The sequence below is a fragment of the Dama dama genome, chromosome Y, assembly GCF_033118175.1.
Source record: "Dama dama isolate Ldn47 chromosome Y, ASM3311817v1, whole genome shotgun sequence".
NCBI lineage: Eukaryota > Metazoa > Chordata > Mammalia > Artiodactyla > Cervidae > Dama > Dama dama.
In genome coordinates, this window is record NC_083715.1 from 13,746,147 (window position 1) to 13,765,414 (window position 19,268).

The window sequence follows — 19,268 nt, forward strand, 5'->3', positions numbered from 1 at the left end:
TATGAGTTCCTCTGTGGTGGCATAATGACACCCCAGAGGGCCTGGCCCCAGTATTATCATCTTCTGGGGTTAGGGCATCAGTGCACAAGTTTTAGGAAAATAAAAACAAAAACCAAACACCAAACAAGCCTAAAACAATCAGACCATGACAACTAGCAAACATAATCTGAGTGTCGATTAAATCTCTGGACAGGCCCATATGTCTTTGGGAAAGTCCACAGACAAGTTTTGCACTATGTCATGTGTGAAGATTCTGGTATTTTTGGCAAAGGGTTGAAGACCGATATGTACAAAGCCTAAATAACAGGAAGTTTTGATTATCCATGAAGTCAACTACTCAAGTTTGTTTCTTCAGAGTATGAAAACCAGTCCTCCATCCCAAATACATTCAGCATATGACTGTTCAGGAAGTCCATAGATTAAGCACCAAAATCACATTGGTGAGCCTTCTTCTTGGGATTAATTATATACACCCTCGGTTTTTAATCTTGGGAAAGAAAACTCTAACAAAGTGAAATGAAACCAGCTGAAGGTTGACTCTCCTTTTTTATATTACAGAAACCATCTAAATGTGTATTCCTATAAATTCTCCAAAGAAATAAGTTTCAGAAATTACTTGATGAATGGTCTCTCTCTACACACCAGTAAAGTTCCATTGAGGTCATTAAACTAGCCCTGAACTTCATTTCTTCTGACTACAGAGGATACTTTCAAATCACACTGTTTAAAAGCAAGGAGACTATCTAAAATTGCCGTAAAACACACACACAAATACACCAGTGACATAAAGCAAGGCCAAAATATATTGAGTGCAACAATTTCCTGTATTTTTCAGTGGCTGTTCCTTCCTTTCCCTTATCTCAGCTAAGGGGAAAAAAATTACGAAAGTCTTAGTCCATAGAATTTACTTATGGAAGTAGATTTTCACACGTACAGTTTGATTCTATTACTCATCAAATTCACCACTATCTGGTTACACCACATATGACTTTTGAGAGCGAAATATATTTTATCTGTAAAGGATCATCTACTTATTTATCCTTCATGGTTGTCATAGTTGAGAAATATTTAAAATGCTAAGTAAAAACACTTTCAACATACAGATCAAGACTTTCAATGTTTAGAAAACTGAGTATTACTTAGTGTCAAATTTCTGCAACTTCTAATCACATGTATTGAACATTAGGACTCCAAACTGTCTTCTGAAAGCTTCGCTGTAGAAATGCCCTTCTTACCATAGTGGCAACACCAAGTTTTGAAAAGAATATATGTTACCAAACAATAAGATTACACTTGGGCAATGTATATAAGAAAATAGCCCTTTGCATTAACTCAAATGCATAGTTCTCCTTGCTGTATGTACATTCTATCAAAAATATCAAGAAACCTCTAGATAACTGGGATACGTAGAAAGACTCTGCAAACAGATGAGTTCATACGAGGGCATATGATGCTGAGGCAATTTATTCAAAACATTCGTTAACTGGAGGTAAAATAGGGGAGGAATCTTCTCTCTTCTTCTTCCTCTCCAGTGTTTTGCAGCACAATTTGTGGTCTTTACCCCTAAGTTCCATTACATTGAAAGAAGCAAGTGTTAACATTTTACTCAAAATACTTCATCAGTTTTTTTTAAAAATACAGTACTTTAAAACAATTAAAATAAACCATGTTTATTTAAGGCCCATCAAACTACATTCATACTTAATTTTTCTTCTTCTTAGCAGGTGATGACCAAAATTCCAACTGTAGCATTATCCTCAACCTTCTGAGTTCAATTCAGATCTGTAAGTGAAAAGAACATCAGATCTACAGAAAAAAATAATTCTAATCATGCATAAAGGATCTTCCTACACTACTTGGAAAATCAATCCTTTTGAACTAAAGTTAAGGACACCAACCAGATTGTTTTCTCAGTTCCCATGTGTTTTCACTGTATCTCTATGATCTCCATGAGAACATCGCACGTTATGCAAGCTATTCTTTTTTCAATGTTTTAAATTAACTTGTTGATCTTAATTGCAGTTTAGGGTTCTTTCTTCTCCTAAAAAAGGGAAGAGCGGTACTAAATCAAATTCTCTGACTCAATCTGATCACAGGAGTGACACTCTAGTACATCACCAGCATAACTGACTCTGGCAAGAACTGCGATTCCGAGATAAAACACATAAACAAAACAAACATAAATACAAACAGAACAAAACCAACAAGAACACATAAACCTAAACAAAATTTCCAAAATAACACAAACTCTTTTCATGACCATTGTCTTTAGTGTTTTCCCCAACTCAACTGCTTAGTCACAGCTCCAGAAATCTGTCCTCTTTTCAGACTAAGGAAAGGCTTAACTCTGTGGCGCTTGGTATTCAAGTGTTCCCTTTGTTTCAATTCCTTGCCTTCAACCCCAGCTCAGCCGTGACTACCTTCAGGTCTCATAGAACATCCTATGCAACTGGTGCATTTTACATTCTCACCACAGAAAGTAACTTGTCAATTGTACCTCCACACTATTAATTGAGCCATAAGGGATCTCTGGCAAAACTGAACAAAATGTTGAGAGACAGAGGACAGCATTTCTATGAAATTTGTTGTCAGCATTACAAACGACCTATGTACTACAAAGATATCATTACATAGACATCTATTTAAAAGACATGTAATTACTGGATTCCTTCTTTGCATATAACCATTTTCTACTTTCTGATTTACAACTGATTTATAAAGCCCGGGTCCACTTTTTCAAATAAAACTGCCTTGTTTTCTTCAGCCACAATTGAACTGACATCTTTAAGATGTTCACTTTAACCTTTACATAATTGGTAACTCCAAATACATAAGAGACAATGACAGAAGCATCAGAAATATCTAAAAAAAAAAAAAATGTAAAACTTTTAGAGCCTCTGAAAAATGATAGCAAAACTGGGAAGAGAAAAAATGAAAAAACATTGAATGATATTGCACCACAACTTTTCTAATCCTTTTTCACCTCCTGTTTCTGGTGTGCTTTAAAATGGGTACAAGATCAGTAGATTACTGGGCTTCCCTGGTGGCTCAGAGGGTAAAATGTCTGCCTGCAATGCTGGAGACCCGGTTTCTATACCTGGGTCAGGAAGATCCCCTGGAGAACGAAATGGCAACCCACTCCAGTATTCTTGCCTGGAGAACCCCACTGACATGGACAGAGGAGCCTAGTAGGCTATAGTCCACAAGCTTGCAAAGAGTCGGACACGACTGAGCGACTTCACTTTCACATCAGTAGAGTATTATCATGTGTTTAAAAATCTGCAACAATCTGGTAAAAAAAAATAATCTGGTAAAATTGTCTGCATTAAAGGTACATATCCAGCTGTTCTAATTCATGGTGTGAGTAAGCTTAAAGTGCCCTGGGTTTTCATGGTTATTTGTGGCCCTGACATGCAGGCTGCTGATCATTCTTTTCCAACCAGGAATTGAACCCGTGATCCATACAGTGGATGCTGAAAATCTTAAAATACTAGACCACCAGGGCAGTGCTTTGGTTTCATTTCCTAGATGATCTGAAAATCCATCAAAGTACAGTACGGACTGGTATGAACACAATAGATGCGAAAGACTGACTAGCAACTAGTAAACTGTATAATGTAGGTGAACGTGTGATTGCTCACTTCCACTTAAAATTCAGTTTCTCTCAGTGTCTGAAAACGCTCTTAATAAGGATGTTGGTAAATGAAAGATCTTGAAATCTGTTTCCGAGGGCAGTGATCCGGTTTAGACTTCCTAAAATGTGCTCCTGGAATTCTGAACTTCTACCTTGGTGTTCAAACACTCATTGATGTTTTTGCACGTTTGGTTTCTACAGTACATTTTTACCACAGAAGTACCAAAAGAAGAAGAAGTCTAACAGGCCTTACAAGAGTATAAGCCATACTGTCATTCCAATTACTCGATGGGCCTGTCTCAAAAGTCAAGAGATACAAATCAATAAAACTTTCACTTAAATACATTCATAGCAGAACAGTGAGACATGGAGGAGTCTTATCATCACTAATTCCTTACCAAGATAAACAACCATTTCCCACAAACTCCAAACCAAAACTTTGTCCTAGAGTGATACAGGACAATTAATGTGACCTCTAAATACACGGGCAACAAAACAGGCCTTCATTTTAAGAATGCTTTGCAGTGAACTAAAATTCCAGTGCTTCAGCAAGCTGGCTTCAACATGCTTTACTTCTATTAATGTACCAGCCTTGTGAGGCAATACACTTTAAACCTGTCTGCTAAACTTCTTAATACTATCACTGTACACCCCCTTGCTTAATAAAGGCTCATTATGGAGTGCCCACTGTCAAACCTAACTGATTTAAAAGACAAACAAACAAGGATCCAAAGAACTATAAAGTTTTTGAAAATTTAAAAAGGTTGCCATGGTGGATTCTGAATATTAAGGAATATTCAAACTCACGGATACATAGGCCTCAATATATATTCACGTGTTCAACCTTCTGAGACCTAAAACGGTAAAAGATCTGACTACTTTCATGTACAAAACATTAAAAAGCATACACACACACGGTTCAGCCTTGACTTACACCTCAGGGTCTTCACCCTCAGCTGCAGGGTCCTTAAACTGGATTTCATCATCATCTTCAGTTTCAAAGGTATCTGTGTCACTAAGTTCCACTAAAAATACAATAAGAGCATACGCTTAAAAATATAAAATCAAGGTGTTACTAGATTAATTGCCTATTTAAAGAAACAATACTGGATTACTACTAAAACACTGAAGTGTACAACAGACTGCTTGTAATCAAACTTCGATTCAACAGTTTCATTCCAAGAAAAATCTTCCCAACTGCAAACACATCACAGAGAACAAACTCACAATGAAACTGCTAAAAGAAGTTCACTGCCAAGTAAGTATTGATCTGATTCCCAATTATCTTACTATTTCTTAAACGACCTAATTGTCATCAGAATCTTCACTCTTACTTAAAACCACATAACTTGATAATAAAATGCACTCTAATAGAGTAAGTAAAATTGCTATCATGTCCAAAATGTGCGTTTAGTGCACTTCCTCTTTTTGGTTACTAGAAGTATTTTCATCTTTCCAAGCTTACTAGAGGAATACTTTTGTCTTCAAAAAATAAAAGGGATATCTTTTAAAAGCACTCTCCACAAAACGCCACAACAGTACTCTGTATACGAAGAAAAACTGAATACTCCTCCACAAAAATCAATACCAGTACCATAACTGTTGTCATCGAGTAGCTGAAACCAGCTATATAATCTCTTAAGCATTGTTAAGAGGCATTCCTTTAACAACTCGTATGTATAAGTCTAGAGCCCGTAAATTTTTCATTCCCCACCAAAAGAATATACTGCAGGAAGATAATCCATTACTAAGTTCTTAATATACTGAAGTATTTAACACATAGTTAAAGAGGATTGAAGCATATTTGTAAAAATACATAAAGAGAGAGAATCCTGAAACAACTGCTTCACCTAAACACTAATTAGCAAATGCTATGAGAAGACAGGGAAATGTAAAATCTTTGATAATAACTACCATATTCTGGAAGCTCTCCATAAGCCTTCAGACTTCTAGCTTCATCTGCACTGTACTTTAAGATTACATCTGCTCTGTTATCCTTGGAGAAGAACAAGGAAGGATCAAAATTGGTTATGCAAAGAATCATCAGCTGTCTCATAAATTACTTTCAGATAAACACACTTATGTGAAACCTCACCATTCTCTCACCTTCCTTCTATCATCCGCACACACGCGCACACACACACACACACAAGTCCTCGTGATGAAGTCTGCATGCATGACCAAATAAAATATAGACTAGGAAAATGATGTATATAATGCACTGAATCAAAAGTACGAAAAGGAAACACGGCGGCGGGGCGGGGTGGGGGGGGGGGAATGCTGTGGCACTACTGTCCTTGTTCACTCTCTAACACTGTAGTTCTAAGTGAAGATGGTATTGTTACCCAAGAGAAACCTTTCTATCACCCACAGTTCTTAGAGTATCTTACTGATTTGCATTGTTTGTGGTGATTTAAAAAGATACCTATATTCTCCTAAAACCTGACAGGCTTGGAGTGAAGTCCTTGTGTGTTTATAAAGCTCTTCTGTGTGCTTCTGATGCAAATATGCCTGTGAAGTACTGCCCTAACAAAGTTCACTTTTCTCCATTTTAAAGACGCCCAGTCACTGACAGAGCAAACAATTCTGAATGCTTACAATTAACCTAGAAAAGGCCTAAAGAAAGGCAACTGAAAATATCACAGTCATAAAACTGCAGTGTAGTAGAAAGCAACACTTCTCAAACTATAATGTGCACAAAAAAACATGTAGGTATTGTGTTAAAAGTCTCAGTGCAACTCAGTAGGGAAGAGATTAGCTAATAATGTACTAAGATACTTCCACAGAGTGGGGGTGCTGCTATTATCTTTACAATATGATTTCAGTAACAAGGGTTTGCAATTATCCACAGCAGATTAAAAATCAGAAGAGCTGTTTGTGGCTATCACTTTGAAGTCAGTACCTCAATCCCTTATAGGATTAATATAATTGTGGTTACACTGCCCGTGAAACAAAGAATTAAACTGGGAACTAACAATTTTTCCATTCCTTTCCGGGGTTATATGTAGTTCAACTAAAATAAATGCACATGAAAATGATGCACATTTACAGAGTCTATATTTTTACTCAGCACATATGAAAAATGGAAAGGTTATAAATGGATGATCCAGATCAGAAAAACATACAAAGGAAAAAAATTCAGTAAAGTTTCAGGATATAAAATCAATATGCAAAAGTCAGTTATAGTAGTAATGTGTCCATACTACGCAAAGTAATGTACAGATTCCATGCGATTCCCATAGAAATTCAAGTAGCAGTTATTTTCAGAGACAAAGCTATATGGAACCGCAAACAATCCTAACCACCAAAGCAACCTGGAGGAAGAATAAAGCTGGAGGACACACACTTCCTGCTTTCCAAACACAACTGTCCCAACAATATGTCTCCGGCATTTCACCAGTAATATGGACTCTTGGGACAAAACTCATCACTCAGAAATAAAATTTTTCAAAGACAATCAAAACCCATGAAGGGAACCAAGATCTCAGTATAGAAAAGACATCCTCTCCAATAAACAGTACTGGGAAAACAATACTTAACATATAGTGGACGCCTTTCTTACACCACAAACTGCCTGAAATTACCCTGAAGTAGATCAGAAATTTAAACACAGGCCTGAAACCCTCAAACTACTGGCAAGAGAACGCAGTGCAAAACTACCAAGTGCCGCTCTTGCTCTTTGCTTTTTGTATACGACACCAAAGCCATAAGCAACACAAGCAAAACCTACTCAGTGGAACTACATCACACTAAATCACTTTTGCACAGAAAAGCAAATTGTCAACAACAACTACAAAAAGACAGTGTACTAGATCGGTAAAAATATTTGCAAATGTTATGACCAATGAGGGGATAACATCCAATGCAGATAAATCCTGCCATCTGGAGCAACTAGGATGAAACCGGAGGGTAGTGTGCTAAGAGAAACAAGTCACACAGAGAAGGCAAACACTGTAGGACCTCACTTATATGTGGAATCAAGACTGAAGACACACTAATCAAAGTTCAGGGATGCTCCTAACCTCTCAGCTTCGAGTCACCTGGATTTTCTGCACGAGCCTGAAATGAAGAGCTATCAGTCGCCTGGCTTAGTATCAAAGGTATACCACTGCAAGCACAGGGCCTGAATGCAGAGGATGAGAGGCCTGCTGGTTTTTAATGAAACCTCAAACACGGGCTGTCTGTGATGTCATAAAGAAGCATCCAGTGGCCACAGGCAAGGAAAAGATTCATGCCTTACACAATCTGTTTCAGAAATCACTCAACAAACAATGGCAAGAAAAAAGCCCTGGGAGAAGAAATCGGATCTCCCGTCTCACCATGTTATATTTGCACTTTTGAGTTTTCAACAAAAACAGAAACAAGAACAAACATGGGACGTACAAAGAAAAAGGAAAATGTGTTCGCTCACATACCAGAAAATACGTAGGCAATACAAAGCATGACTGAGAAAGCCTACAAGCTGGACTTAACAGAGACATTACCTCGGGTAGCATGTGTGAAAAGAAGACAAGAAACAGTGTGCATAATGTCGTTTTAATTGTGAAGAATATTTCACTAGAGAATCAAGACAAACTTATTCTTTAAAAGAAAACTAGTGGAGATAAAAAAGTCGCTTTAATCACTAATAGAATGATCACACCAAAAAAATCAACAGGGAAACAGAAGACTGAAATTTACAAATCAGCACATCTTAATTATTTACAGGAAACATGACTTGATAATAGAATAGAGAGAGAAACATGACCTGATAATAGAATTATTGCACTTAAAATTTAACTGGGCACATGTGATGGGTTTGACTTCTGTCTCACAAGTCTTAGTACAAACACTGAGGTCATAGCGGGCAACTAACAAGTAGCTTTTTAAGCATTCATCTCAGATTTATAACATACACTCTAAATGACCTAGTCTATGTCTTACCCTTCTCCTACAAGCCAAACCCCCCCCCCTTGGAGATTAGAGGTTTTGCCTGACTTAATTGCATCATCTTACAGCAGTGATTTCTCAAACTGCGATTTGAGACCTTGAAATTTAAAAACTGCAACTGAGAACCCAACATAAATTACTAAATTTTTTTTAGTGAGTAATAATGCTAATGAAAATCACTCTCATATGCTACTGTTCTATTTCAGCAAAGGGTAGTTTACAAAAGTATTTAAAAAGCAAAATGGGCGGAGTCCTCTGGTGGTCCAATGACAAGGACTCAGGGCTTCCTCAGATGTATTCTGGGTTCAATCTCTGACTGGGGATCTAAGATCCCACGAGCTTCAGCGCCATCAAAAATTAAAGGAAAAGACAAGTGAAAGGAAAATGAATAATCTAGCTCTGTGAAATATATATCATAAAATATGAAGATACCTTCTCATTTTACTGCAGAATACTGAAAACGTCAGCCTGCACCAGAATCACTGAAAACCTAGCACAGAGGCCTGAATACACCTGGACTTTAAAGAAGGACAGAAGGATGAGCTCTAGTATTTATCCAAAATTATAAGAGAATATTTATTACTTATTATATTTAAAATAAAGAAAGAAACAACCAGTCTTCCCACAAAACACATGTACCGTCAGCCAGCCAGAATCCTATCATCTTAAACACTGTGGATCATAACAAATTTGGATGCCAGAAGGATGAGACTCATAACTGGCTAGAACAGGTCAAATGCATTTTATTGCATCATCTAGATACTGATATTAATGATTCTTAAATTCAAGATTATACACTTACACGTAATTCTTACCTGATAGTCTCGAAGACCAACCAATATAATATCTGAAGAATTTATCCAAACCTATAAAAGAAAACTCATGCTATATTGTATGTAAAATGCAAACAATAGTGTTCAATGTAAAGCAATACTTAATACAAAAAATATAATTCATTCGGTCTGTGAGAAATATCTACTAATGAATTACAGCAAAACTACAGTTGAGTGTGTGTGTGTATGTGTGTGTGGTCTGTGTGTGTGTTGTGTGTGCATGTGCATGTATGTGTGTATTATCTGTGTGTGTGCTCATGCCTACGAGCATCTGAATGTACAAGAGCATAGTTCTTTGTCACGTGAATTACTTTTATTCACAAATCACTCTGGACATTTTCAGTTCTTTTCAACAAATGAAAATAAGTCATCTACACAAATACAGTCATCTAGTTACCAGTCGACGTCAATTCAGGTTCCCAAACCACTAACTGGAAGAGAATGACTCAAGAGAACAAAACTGATTTTTAATCCAAAAAAGTAGGGTTGAAGGAACTTTTAAACAATATGGTCAATCAACGTGCCAAAATTACTAAATAAGATGCTCTACCATGTTCCAATTTCAAATGTTCCTAACAACACATACAGCTGTTCCCACAAAGCAAAGTCTTACCCAGGACCAAATGTTAGGTTTAGTTAACAATTGGACTTCTGTTGTCTGAAAAATAATCTTCAGGTGTTTTATTTTTCTTGCTTTCTTTCTTTCTTTCTTTCACGGCTTACCATTTCCATTTGGTTCATACACGGACTCTGTCTGTTTCCGCAAGAGCAAACATTTCTGGCATAAGTCCAGTCTAGGTGTCACAAATCATTCTTTCTAAATCTAAGTCCTAGTATTAAAGTTATCAAGCATTTTCTAATTTTATGCGTTTATATTGCCATATAAATCACTATTCTTGAAGTCTTCAAGAATTCACCAAATTCAGTCACTTGGAAGCACAGATAAATGTTTTAAAGGTAAGCTTTGGACTAAAGGAAAATATACCTCCACACTGACCTTTTTTCTCAAGCTTCCTCGGATATGACATATCCTTGTCACACCGTCAAAGCACACTGCTTCCAACCGTGCATTTCCCAACATTTTGGTTACCTGGGCATACTCTTAGGAAGGGGCAGAAAAGAAAAAAGAAAAACAAAACCGTAACATACTGTCCAGTTTTCCTAAAAATGCAACACTTGTGATTAAGTTGGTAACTTCACTGTGAGTGCTAACTTTAGACCAAACCATAATTTAAAACAGAACAAAAGGTTCAAGTATGACAACAAATGAGAGCTGTCTCAGGGGACATATATTAATGTTATCCACAAAAATGGGAGAACTCTTAGGCTCTCAAGCAATGGCTACGGTCTCATTCAGCTAAACTGATGCACTTATCCTCTTGTTTTCTGAGCAAGTAAAAGTTGACAAAAGTGAAGCAGTTAATCCAAAATCACAAACGTTATTTCCACGAAAAGCTATCGCTACTGGGTATATTTAAGTCATCCACTAATTTGAGAAAATCAGTTCAGTCTTTGTCTTCACGACTGCATGCTCCACCTCTGCACACCAAAGTGGCTCACTTCAGACTGCGCCCTACATGCTGGCTTAGCAACCTCTCATGCTGCATATTTGCAAAATCTTGCCTCTCCTTTCCCTCATTAACTCTACTGATAAGCAACAGCAGGCTGATCACCAACGAACATTTGCTTGAGGACACACTGATGCTTATTCTAAAGTCCTTAATAGAGTATTTCAAGATAAAGCGTCAAATGCTTAAAGACAATTCTATCTAAGCATAGTCAAGAGGCCACCAGATTCTACTGTCAGTTGAAGACACTGACATAAGCATTAGCCAGCACGGGATGACGTCTTCTTGACTTTAAATGACAAACGCAGGCATCAGAATAGAGAAAGAAACAGGCAGTTAATATAAAGCAGGTACATTACTAAAGGTTTACTAAGGACAAACATCAAAGTGACAGCCACTGCAGCCACGATATTAAAGGCGACTGCTCCTGGACCTTTCAGGTATGATATAAATAAAGTCCCTGATGATTATACCGTGGAAGTGAGAAACAGATTTAAGGAACTAGATCTGATAGACAGAGTGCCAGATGAACTACAGACAGAGGTTCGTGACATTGTACAGGAGACAGGGAGCAAGACCATCCCCAAGAAAAAGAAATGCAAAAAATGCAAGATGGCTCTCGAGGAGGCCTTACAAACAGCTATGAAAAGAAGGGAAGTGAAAACAAAGGAGTAAAGGAAAGACATACCCATTTGAATGCAGAGTTCCAAACAATGGCAAGGAGAGATAAGAAAGCCTTCCTTGGCGACCAGTGCAAGCAAAGAGAGGAAAATAAAAGAATGGAAAAGATTTCTTCAGGACAATTAGAGATACCAAGGGAACGTGTCATGCAAAGATGGGCTCCAGAAAAGGCAGAAATGGTATGGACTTAACAGAAGCAGAAGATATTAAGAAGAGGTGGCAAGAATACACAGAAGTGCACAAAAATGATCTGCCCGACCCAGATAATCACCAAGGAGTGATCACTCACCTGGAGCCAGACATCTTGGAACGTGAAATCAAGCGGGCCTTAGAAGTATCACTACAGACAAAGCTAGTGGAGGTGATGGATTTCCAGCTGAGCTATTTCAAATCCTCAAAGATGATGCTGTGAAAGTGCTGCAGTCAATGTGCCAGCAAATTTGGAATACTCAGCAGGGGCAAGGGGACAGGAAACGTCAGTTTTCTTTCCAATCCCAAAGAAAGGCAACGCCAAAACCTCTCAAAGTACCGCACTGCTGTACTCATCTCATACGCTGGCAAAGTAATGCTCAAAATTCTACAAGCCAGGCTTCAACAATACATGAACTGTGAACTTCCAGATGTTCAAACCTGGTTTTCTAAAGGCAGAGGAACGGAGATCAAATTGCCAACATCCACTGGATCATGGAAAAAGCAAGAGAGTTCCAGAAAAACATCTATTTCTGCTTTACTGACTATGCCAGAGCCTTTGACTGTGCAGATCACAATAAACTGTGCACAATTCAAAAACGTTGGGAATACCAGCCCACCTGACCTGCCTCTTGAGAAATCTGTATGCAAGTCAGGAAGCAACAGTTACTGGTGGATGTGGAACAACAGACTGGTTCCAAGTAGGAAATGGAGCATATCTAGGCTGCACATTGTCAACCTGCCTATTTAACTTCTATGCAGAGTACATCACGAGAAATGCTGGGCTGGATGAAGCACAAGGTGGAATCAAGACTGCCGGCAAAAATTCAATAATCTCAGATACGCAGATGACAGCACCCTTGAGGAAAGATCCTCTTTATGAGAGTGAAAGAAGAGAGGGAAAAAGTTGGCTTAAAGCTAAACATTCTGAAAACAAAGATCATGGCTTGCGGTGCCATCACTTCATGGCAAATACATAAGGAAGAGTGGAAACAGTGGCTGACTTTAGTTTCGGGGCCTTGAAAGCCACTGCAGATGGTGACCATAAGCATGACATAAAAAGACGCTTGGATGGAAAGTTACAACCAAACTATACAGCATATTGAAAAGCAGAGACATTCCTTTGCCAACAAAGGTGCATCTAGGCAAAGGCTATGGTTTTTCCAGCAGTCATGTATGGATGTGTGAGACAGGACGGTAAAGAAAGCTGAGTGCTGAAGAACTGATGCTCTTGAACTGTGCTGTTGGAGGAGACTCTTGAGAGTCACTTGGACTGCAAGGAGATCCAACCAGTCCATACTAAAGGAGATCGGTCCTGGGTGTTCATTGGAAGGACTGATCTTGAAGCTGAAACTCCAATACTTTGGCCACCTGATGTGACGAGTTGACTCTTTCGCAAAGACCCTGATGCTGGCAAAGATTGAGGACGGGAGGAGAAGGGAACAAGAGAGGATGAGCTGGTTGGATGGCATCACTGACTCAAGGGACATGAGTCTGGCTAAACTCCAGGAGTTGCTGATGGACAGGGAGGCCTGGCTTGCTGTAGTCCACGGCGTTGCAAAGAGTTGGAAATGACTGAGCGACTGAACTGAACTGAACTGCTCCTTGGAAGAAAAGCGATGACAACTCTAGACAGCATGTTAAAAGGCAGAGATATTACTTTGATGACAACGCTCTGTACCGTCAAAGCTCTAGTTCTTCCAGTAGTCATGTATGGATGTGCGAGTTGGGACCATGAAGAGGGCTGAACGCCAAAGAGTTGAAGTGTATCAACTGTAGCGCTGGAGAAGACTCTTCAGAGTCCCTTGGGCAGCAAGGAAATCAAATCAGTCAATCCTAAAGGAGATCAACCCTGAATATTCACTGCAAGGACTGCTGCTGAAGCTCCAATACTTTGGCCACCTGATGCAAAGAGTCGACTGCAAGGAGAAGACCCTGATGTGGGAGGGAAAGCAGGAGGGGAAGAGAACAGGACAACAGAAGATGAGACGGTTGGATGGTATCACAGGATTCAAGGGATAAGCGTCTGAGCGAATGCAAGGGTATGGTAAGGACAGGGAACCCAGGTGTACTGCCATTCACGGGGTCCCGCAAGGGTCACAGACATGGCTTAGTGACTGAGAAACAACTCCCCCAAAGAGATTCTTGTCTCATCTGTCATTATCCTGAAAGGTAAATGGGATTCCAACTATGGACAGTCCCTTGCATCACAGGCCATGAACCCAGCTCAGTACTCAGGGCTGCTACACAGGAGAAAAGAACAAAGAAAAGATAATGATAATTTAAAGACTGGCCCTGAAACACACTTCTAACGTAAGGAAAAAATATGAAGGTCAAAGACCAGATTATCTTTAGAAACACATCATGTTTCAAATAATCAATAAAAATATTTGTGTTTGTTCCTGAGCGTGTGTGTGTGTGTGTGTGTGTGTGTGTTTAGTGACTTGCACTATGCAGGAATAACTACATGGCTTTGTTATGAAGTGCTGGAAATGACTGAAACAAATGGACAAATGTTTATGGTGGTTATATATACACCAGCTCAACAACAGAGAATAGAATTTTCAATTGAGAGAAAGGTATGCACAAGAACTGAACAATATGCTAACTTCAATTCATTTCAACATCCACATATGGCTCCTGGCTATTCCTGAACAGGGGTTTGCCCAGTGGCTCAGCCATGAAGAATCCACCTGCAAACGCAAGAGACAAAGGAGACAACGCACTAGACTTCCGGGCCAGGATGAGCCTGTGGAGAAGCAAATGGCAACATACTCCAGTATTCTTGCCTGGAGAATCCTGTGGACACAGGAGCCAGGTGGGCTACAGTCCCCGAGATCTCAAAAGAGTCAGATGTGACTAAGCGCAAGCACTGGGGCTAGAACCGAGTACCTACCAAGTGACAGTATAATGCTAAGGTTAAATTTCCTGTGACCATGCTACTGGAGTTACATAGGAGAAAGGCTTCGCTCTTACGAGATGGAATATTTAGGGCTAAAGTCCATAACTGTATGTAACGAGACCCGCCTAGAAGAAAGTTTAATATGTTAGGAGGACTTTGACAAAGGAGGCAAGAATATACAGTGGAAAAAAGACAACCTCTTTTAACAAGTGGTGCTGGGAAAACTGGTCAACCACTTGTAAAAGAATGAAACGAGAACACCTTCTAACACCATACACAAAACTAAACTCCAATGCAGTAAGGATCTAAATGTAAGACCAGAAACTATAAAACTCCCAGAGGAGAACATAGGCAAAACACGCTCCGACATAAATCACAGCAGGATCCTCTATGACCCACCTCCCAGAATATTGGAAATAAAAGCAAAAAGAAACAAACGGGACCTAATGAAACTTAAAAGCTTTTGCACAACAAAGAAACTATCAGCAAGGTGAAAAGACAGCCCTCAGATTGGGAGAAAATAATAGCAAACGAAGCAACAGACAAAGGATTAATCTCAGAAATATACAAGCAACTCCTGCAGCTCAATTCCAGAAAAATAAATGACCCAATCAACAAATGGGCCAAAGAACTAAACAGACATTTCTCCAAAGAAGACATACAGATGGCTAACAAACACATGAGAAGATGCTCAACATCACTCATTATCAGAGAAATGCAAATCAAAACCACAACGAAGTACCATTACACGCCAGTCAGGATGGCTGCTATCCAAAAGTCTACAAGCAATAAATGCTGGAGAGGGTGTGGAGAAAAGGGAACCCTCTTACACTGCTGGTGGGAATGCAAACTAGTACAGCCGCTATGGAGAACAGTGTGGAGATGTCTTTAAAAACTGGAAATAGAACTGCCATATGACCCAGCAATCCCACTTCTGGACATACACACGGAGGGAACCAGATCTCAAAGAGACACATGCACCCCAGGGTTCATCGCAGCGCTGTTTATAATAGCCAGGACATGGAAGCAACCCAGATGTCCATCAGCAGAGGAATGGATAAGGAAGCTGTGGTACATATACACCATGGAATATTACTCAGCCATTAAAAAGAATTCATTTGAATCAGTTCTAATGAGATGGATGAAACTGGAGCCCATTATACAGAGTGAAGAAAGCCAGAAAGATAAAGACCAATACAGTATACTAATGCATATATATGGAATTTAGAAAGCTGGTAACCATAACCCTACATGCAACACAGAAAGAGAGACACAGATGTACAGAACAGGCTTTTGGACTCTGTGCGAGAAGGCGAGGGTGGGATGTTTTGAGAGAACAGCATCGAAACATGTATACTATCAAGGGTCAAACAGATCACCAGCCCAGGTTGGATGCATGAGACAAGTGCTCGGGGCTGGTGCACTGGGAAGACCCAGAGGGATCGGGTGGAGAGAGAGGTGGGAGGGGGGGTTGGGGTGGGGGAATACATGTATATCCATGGCTGATTCATGCCAATGTATGGCAAACACCACTACAATACTGTAAAGTAATTAGCCTCCAACTAATAAAAATAAATGAAAAAAACAAACAAACAAACAAAATGGTAGGAGGAAAATGTGCATGTTCCAAAAGAAAGAATAGAAGAAAGCACTGAAAATTAGTGAGTCTAAGTTATAAACAAAATATGGGAGTTGCACTCATATTTCATCTCCTCTGTGGGCTTAGCTAAATATGAAAGGGGAAAAAGTAAGTGCTTCAGTCAGTTATTTTACTCTTATTTTAGTCTGCACTTACTCAAGTAAGAGAGAGTCAACTATTCTGTTACTTTATTAAATATGATCATGCACTAGTGACATTGGAGTACTGAGGGGCTGAGGTCTTGGCATGGATTTCTCATAGTCTACTGAAAAATGAGTGCAAAAGTAGGCGATTTTCAATGTTGGCAGCCAGGCTTACTCTGCTCCAAACACTACAATTCACTGTCATTTATACCATGGTTATCCACAGAATAAAAACAGGACACCTTGTTTACAGAAATGCCACATTGTAAACCTGCATGAGAAAAGAAATAGTGTACAATAAATTAATACAGAAATTATGGAGAAATATAGGGCACTGTAAATGGGGAAAAGATGGAGATACGAGGGGCTTCCGTCGTGGCTCAGGGGTAGGGAATCCACCTGCCAATACAGCAGACACTGGTCTGACCCCTGGTCCAGGATGAACTCACATGCCTCCCAAAGACTGAGCCCCTGTGCCACAGCTATTGCGCCTGTGCTCTACAGCCTAGAAGCTGCAACTACTGAGCCCATGCACTGCAACTACTGAAGCCTGGTCTCCCAAGAGCCTCTGCTCCACAAGTGGAGAGGGCACCCCGATGGGAAGCTCGTGCATTGCAGCTACAGAGCAGCCCCTGCTGTCCTCATCGAAAGAAAAGCCCATGCGCAGTAAAGAAGGCCCAGCACAGCAAAAAAAAAAACAAAAAGAAAAACACATAAGCAGATAAAAATCATTTAGATGAAGAAAAACAAGGGAGTTATCAGACAACTCCTCAGCATTATGACTAAGACATGTTTCAGATCAAACTGTGAAATTCACATTACTAGAAAAGGTATAAGTAAAGAATTCTTACCTTGTCCATCTTCTTTAAAGACTAGGTCTCTATTTTTATATTCATTCTCCTTCTTACCCTTACGCTTGTTTCTGCCTCCTTTACCTAAGTGATTAAAAAGTGAATAAAAATTGAAATCTAATCATCTGTATAATAGTTTACAAACTCAACTGTAAAACAAACGAACATAAGCTTTGAAACTTTACAAAAACACAGGGGAACAAACAGGTTATCATTTAAATAGCAGGAAAATATTAACAGACCTCAAAAGAGATTTACAATTTAACCTAACTTGCTTACCGATTAGCCGCTTACCAATTGCCAATGACGTTCTTCTAAATCGCTTAACAGCTAATATCAACCACATAACACATTACCAGAGATAACCATTAGCATTTTTATTATCCATGCTTTCCAATTAAACCTGGATTCTATACATTCTCTTCCACAATTTACTTTCCAATTAATAAACCAAGACTACTCCATATATCTGTAAAGGAATGGAAACTGAAAAATCATATGTAGAAACGTCTTCAGTTTGGCATGAGCGTTAGCAGCTGGTTTAAAAGTCCCACAGAAGGAAGATGGGAGCCACCCAAGGCTGGACTGAAGATAACATTAACAAAAATGTATTGAACATCTATTAAGCACCAAGCTGTACTAAGTCAGCATTCATAAAGTCAGTCCTATTCTCTTCAGGATACACAACCCAATGTGGGCATCTGAAACTTCATTCCTAAAAACAGAGGAGGAAACAAGGACTGTTTCTCTTGTTACAAATGTACACTTATTTGTAAGCTAAAAGTGAATTAAATAGATTAGAAAAAAACAAGTAGAAGTGGTTTGTAATTTACCTAACACATTATGAAAAAGAGGTTTCTAGAATTTGCCTGGATAGTTAGCAGGAAAACATTTGCTTGCTAGAGAAAGGCTGTGCCAGTTGGTTTGGGGAATGTAGAGAGCACTGAACTCAAAGGTGAAAAATTTGACCCAATGTGGCAAACCTTAAGGAAGCCTTGAGAGCTAACATGAAGTGTCAGGAATGAATAATGAAGAGAGGTTTGCTTCTCGTGTAATGTGAAATGTGGTGCTACTCTGAAGGAGATATTCTCACTCCTAGCAGTTCCAGTTTGCCAAGAGGCATTACAAGAGTATTAAACATGACACAAGAACAACTCAGGTCTCTAAAAAGGAGAATTCAAGGACTGACTGTCCCAGGGCTCTGCTTCAGTTAGCTCAGAAGTACCGTTTTGGAAGTTACAAGCAGAAGTACTGTCAAATCTGGTTATTTGTGAACTGTCTGACTCAGAATAAAGACAAATAGAAATACACAGTGCCAGCATCTATTTTACTGGATAAGAAGGCTGAACACGTTGGGATATGTGTGCGTTCTAAAGAAGGTTAAGGTTTGTGACAGGCAGAAGAAAGTAAACTGGCAGACATGAACCTAAACGTGCAACAGCGTTTTGCCTCCGTGTTTGCAAAGCAGTCTTTTCACCAGTAGTCAACCGCGCACAAAGTAAACTACTGACAAGTATTTACTAGACCCAAAGAGAGAATCAGTGTGTCACAAACAACAGCTAAGGGAGAGTCTTCGGAAGGGATGAAGGCCTCAGGGACGAAGCCTCAGCTGCACGAAAGTAGCCTTCTGCCAGTTTACTAACGGCCTGCAGTTAAACTGGCATGAATCCAAAACTAATCGTATTTTCAGCTCCGTGTAAAACTGACAAAAGCGGAGAGGAAATTATCCCGCTATGTCTACAGAGCGGGAGGAAGCAGGAGCCGCTTCCTAGCTCCTCTGTGGACTGTGGAGTCCGCTCAAAGACCTCAGCCAACCACACAATGGAGAAACTACCACTGACCGCGGCAGAGCAGACCCTGGTGCCAGGAAGCCGAGTCATTACCTTTATTCTTGGGCAT

General features: G+C 39.4%; 1 protein-coding gene across 1 annotated transcript; it reads right to left on the reverse strand.

Moving 5' to 3' along the window:
• Positions 1 to 4,564: 4,564 nt before the first annotated feature.
• On the reverse strand, positions 4,565 to 19,268 carry LOC133053614 (eukaryotic translation initiation factor 1A, Y-chromosomal-like). The gene is made up of 6 exons (XM_061138165.1): positions 19,253 to 19,268; positions 17,370 to 17,453; positions 10,394 to 10,497; positions 9,379 to 9,429; positions 5,549 to 5,630; positions 4,565 to 4,659 (listed from the first exon to the last, which is right to left on the reverse strand). Exons 1-6 carry the CDS (start codon positions 19,266 to 19,268, stop codon positions 4,565 to 4,567), a joined length of 432 nt encoding a protein of 143 aa, XP_060994148.1.

Bases quoted from the DNA above. Each gene is read 5' to 3' on its own strand.
- LOC133053614 (XM_061138165.1), bottom strand. The intron at 10,498-17,369 runs GTAAGAATTCTT...CCCCTTCCTAAG, and splicing joins CTTTAAAGAAGATGGACAAG to AGTATGCCCAGGTAACCAAA. The intron at 4,660-5,548 runs GTAGTTATTATC...TTGTATTTTTAG, and splicing joins TGGAGAGCTTCCAGAATATG to TGGAACTTAGTGACACAGAT.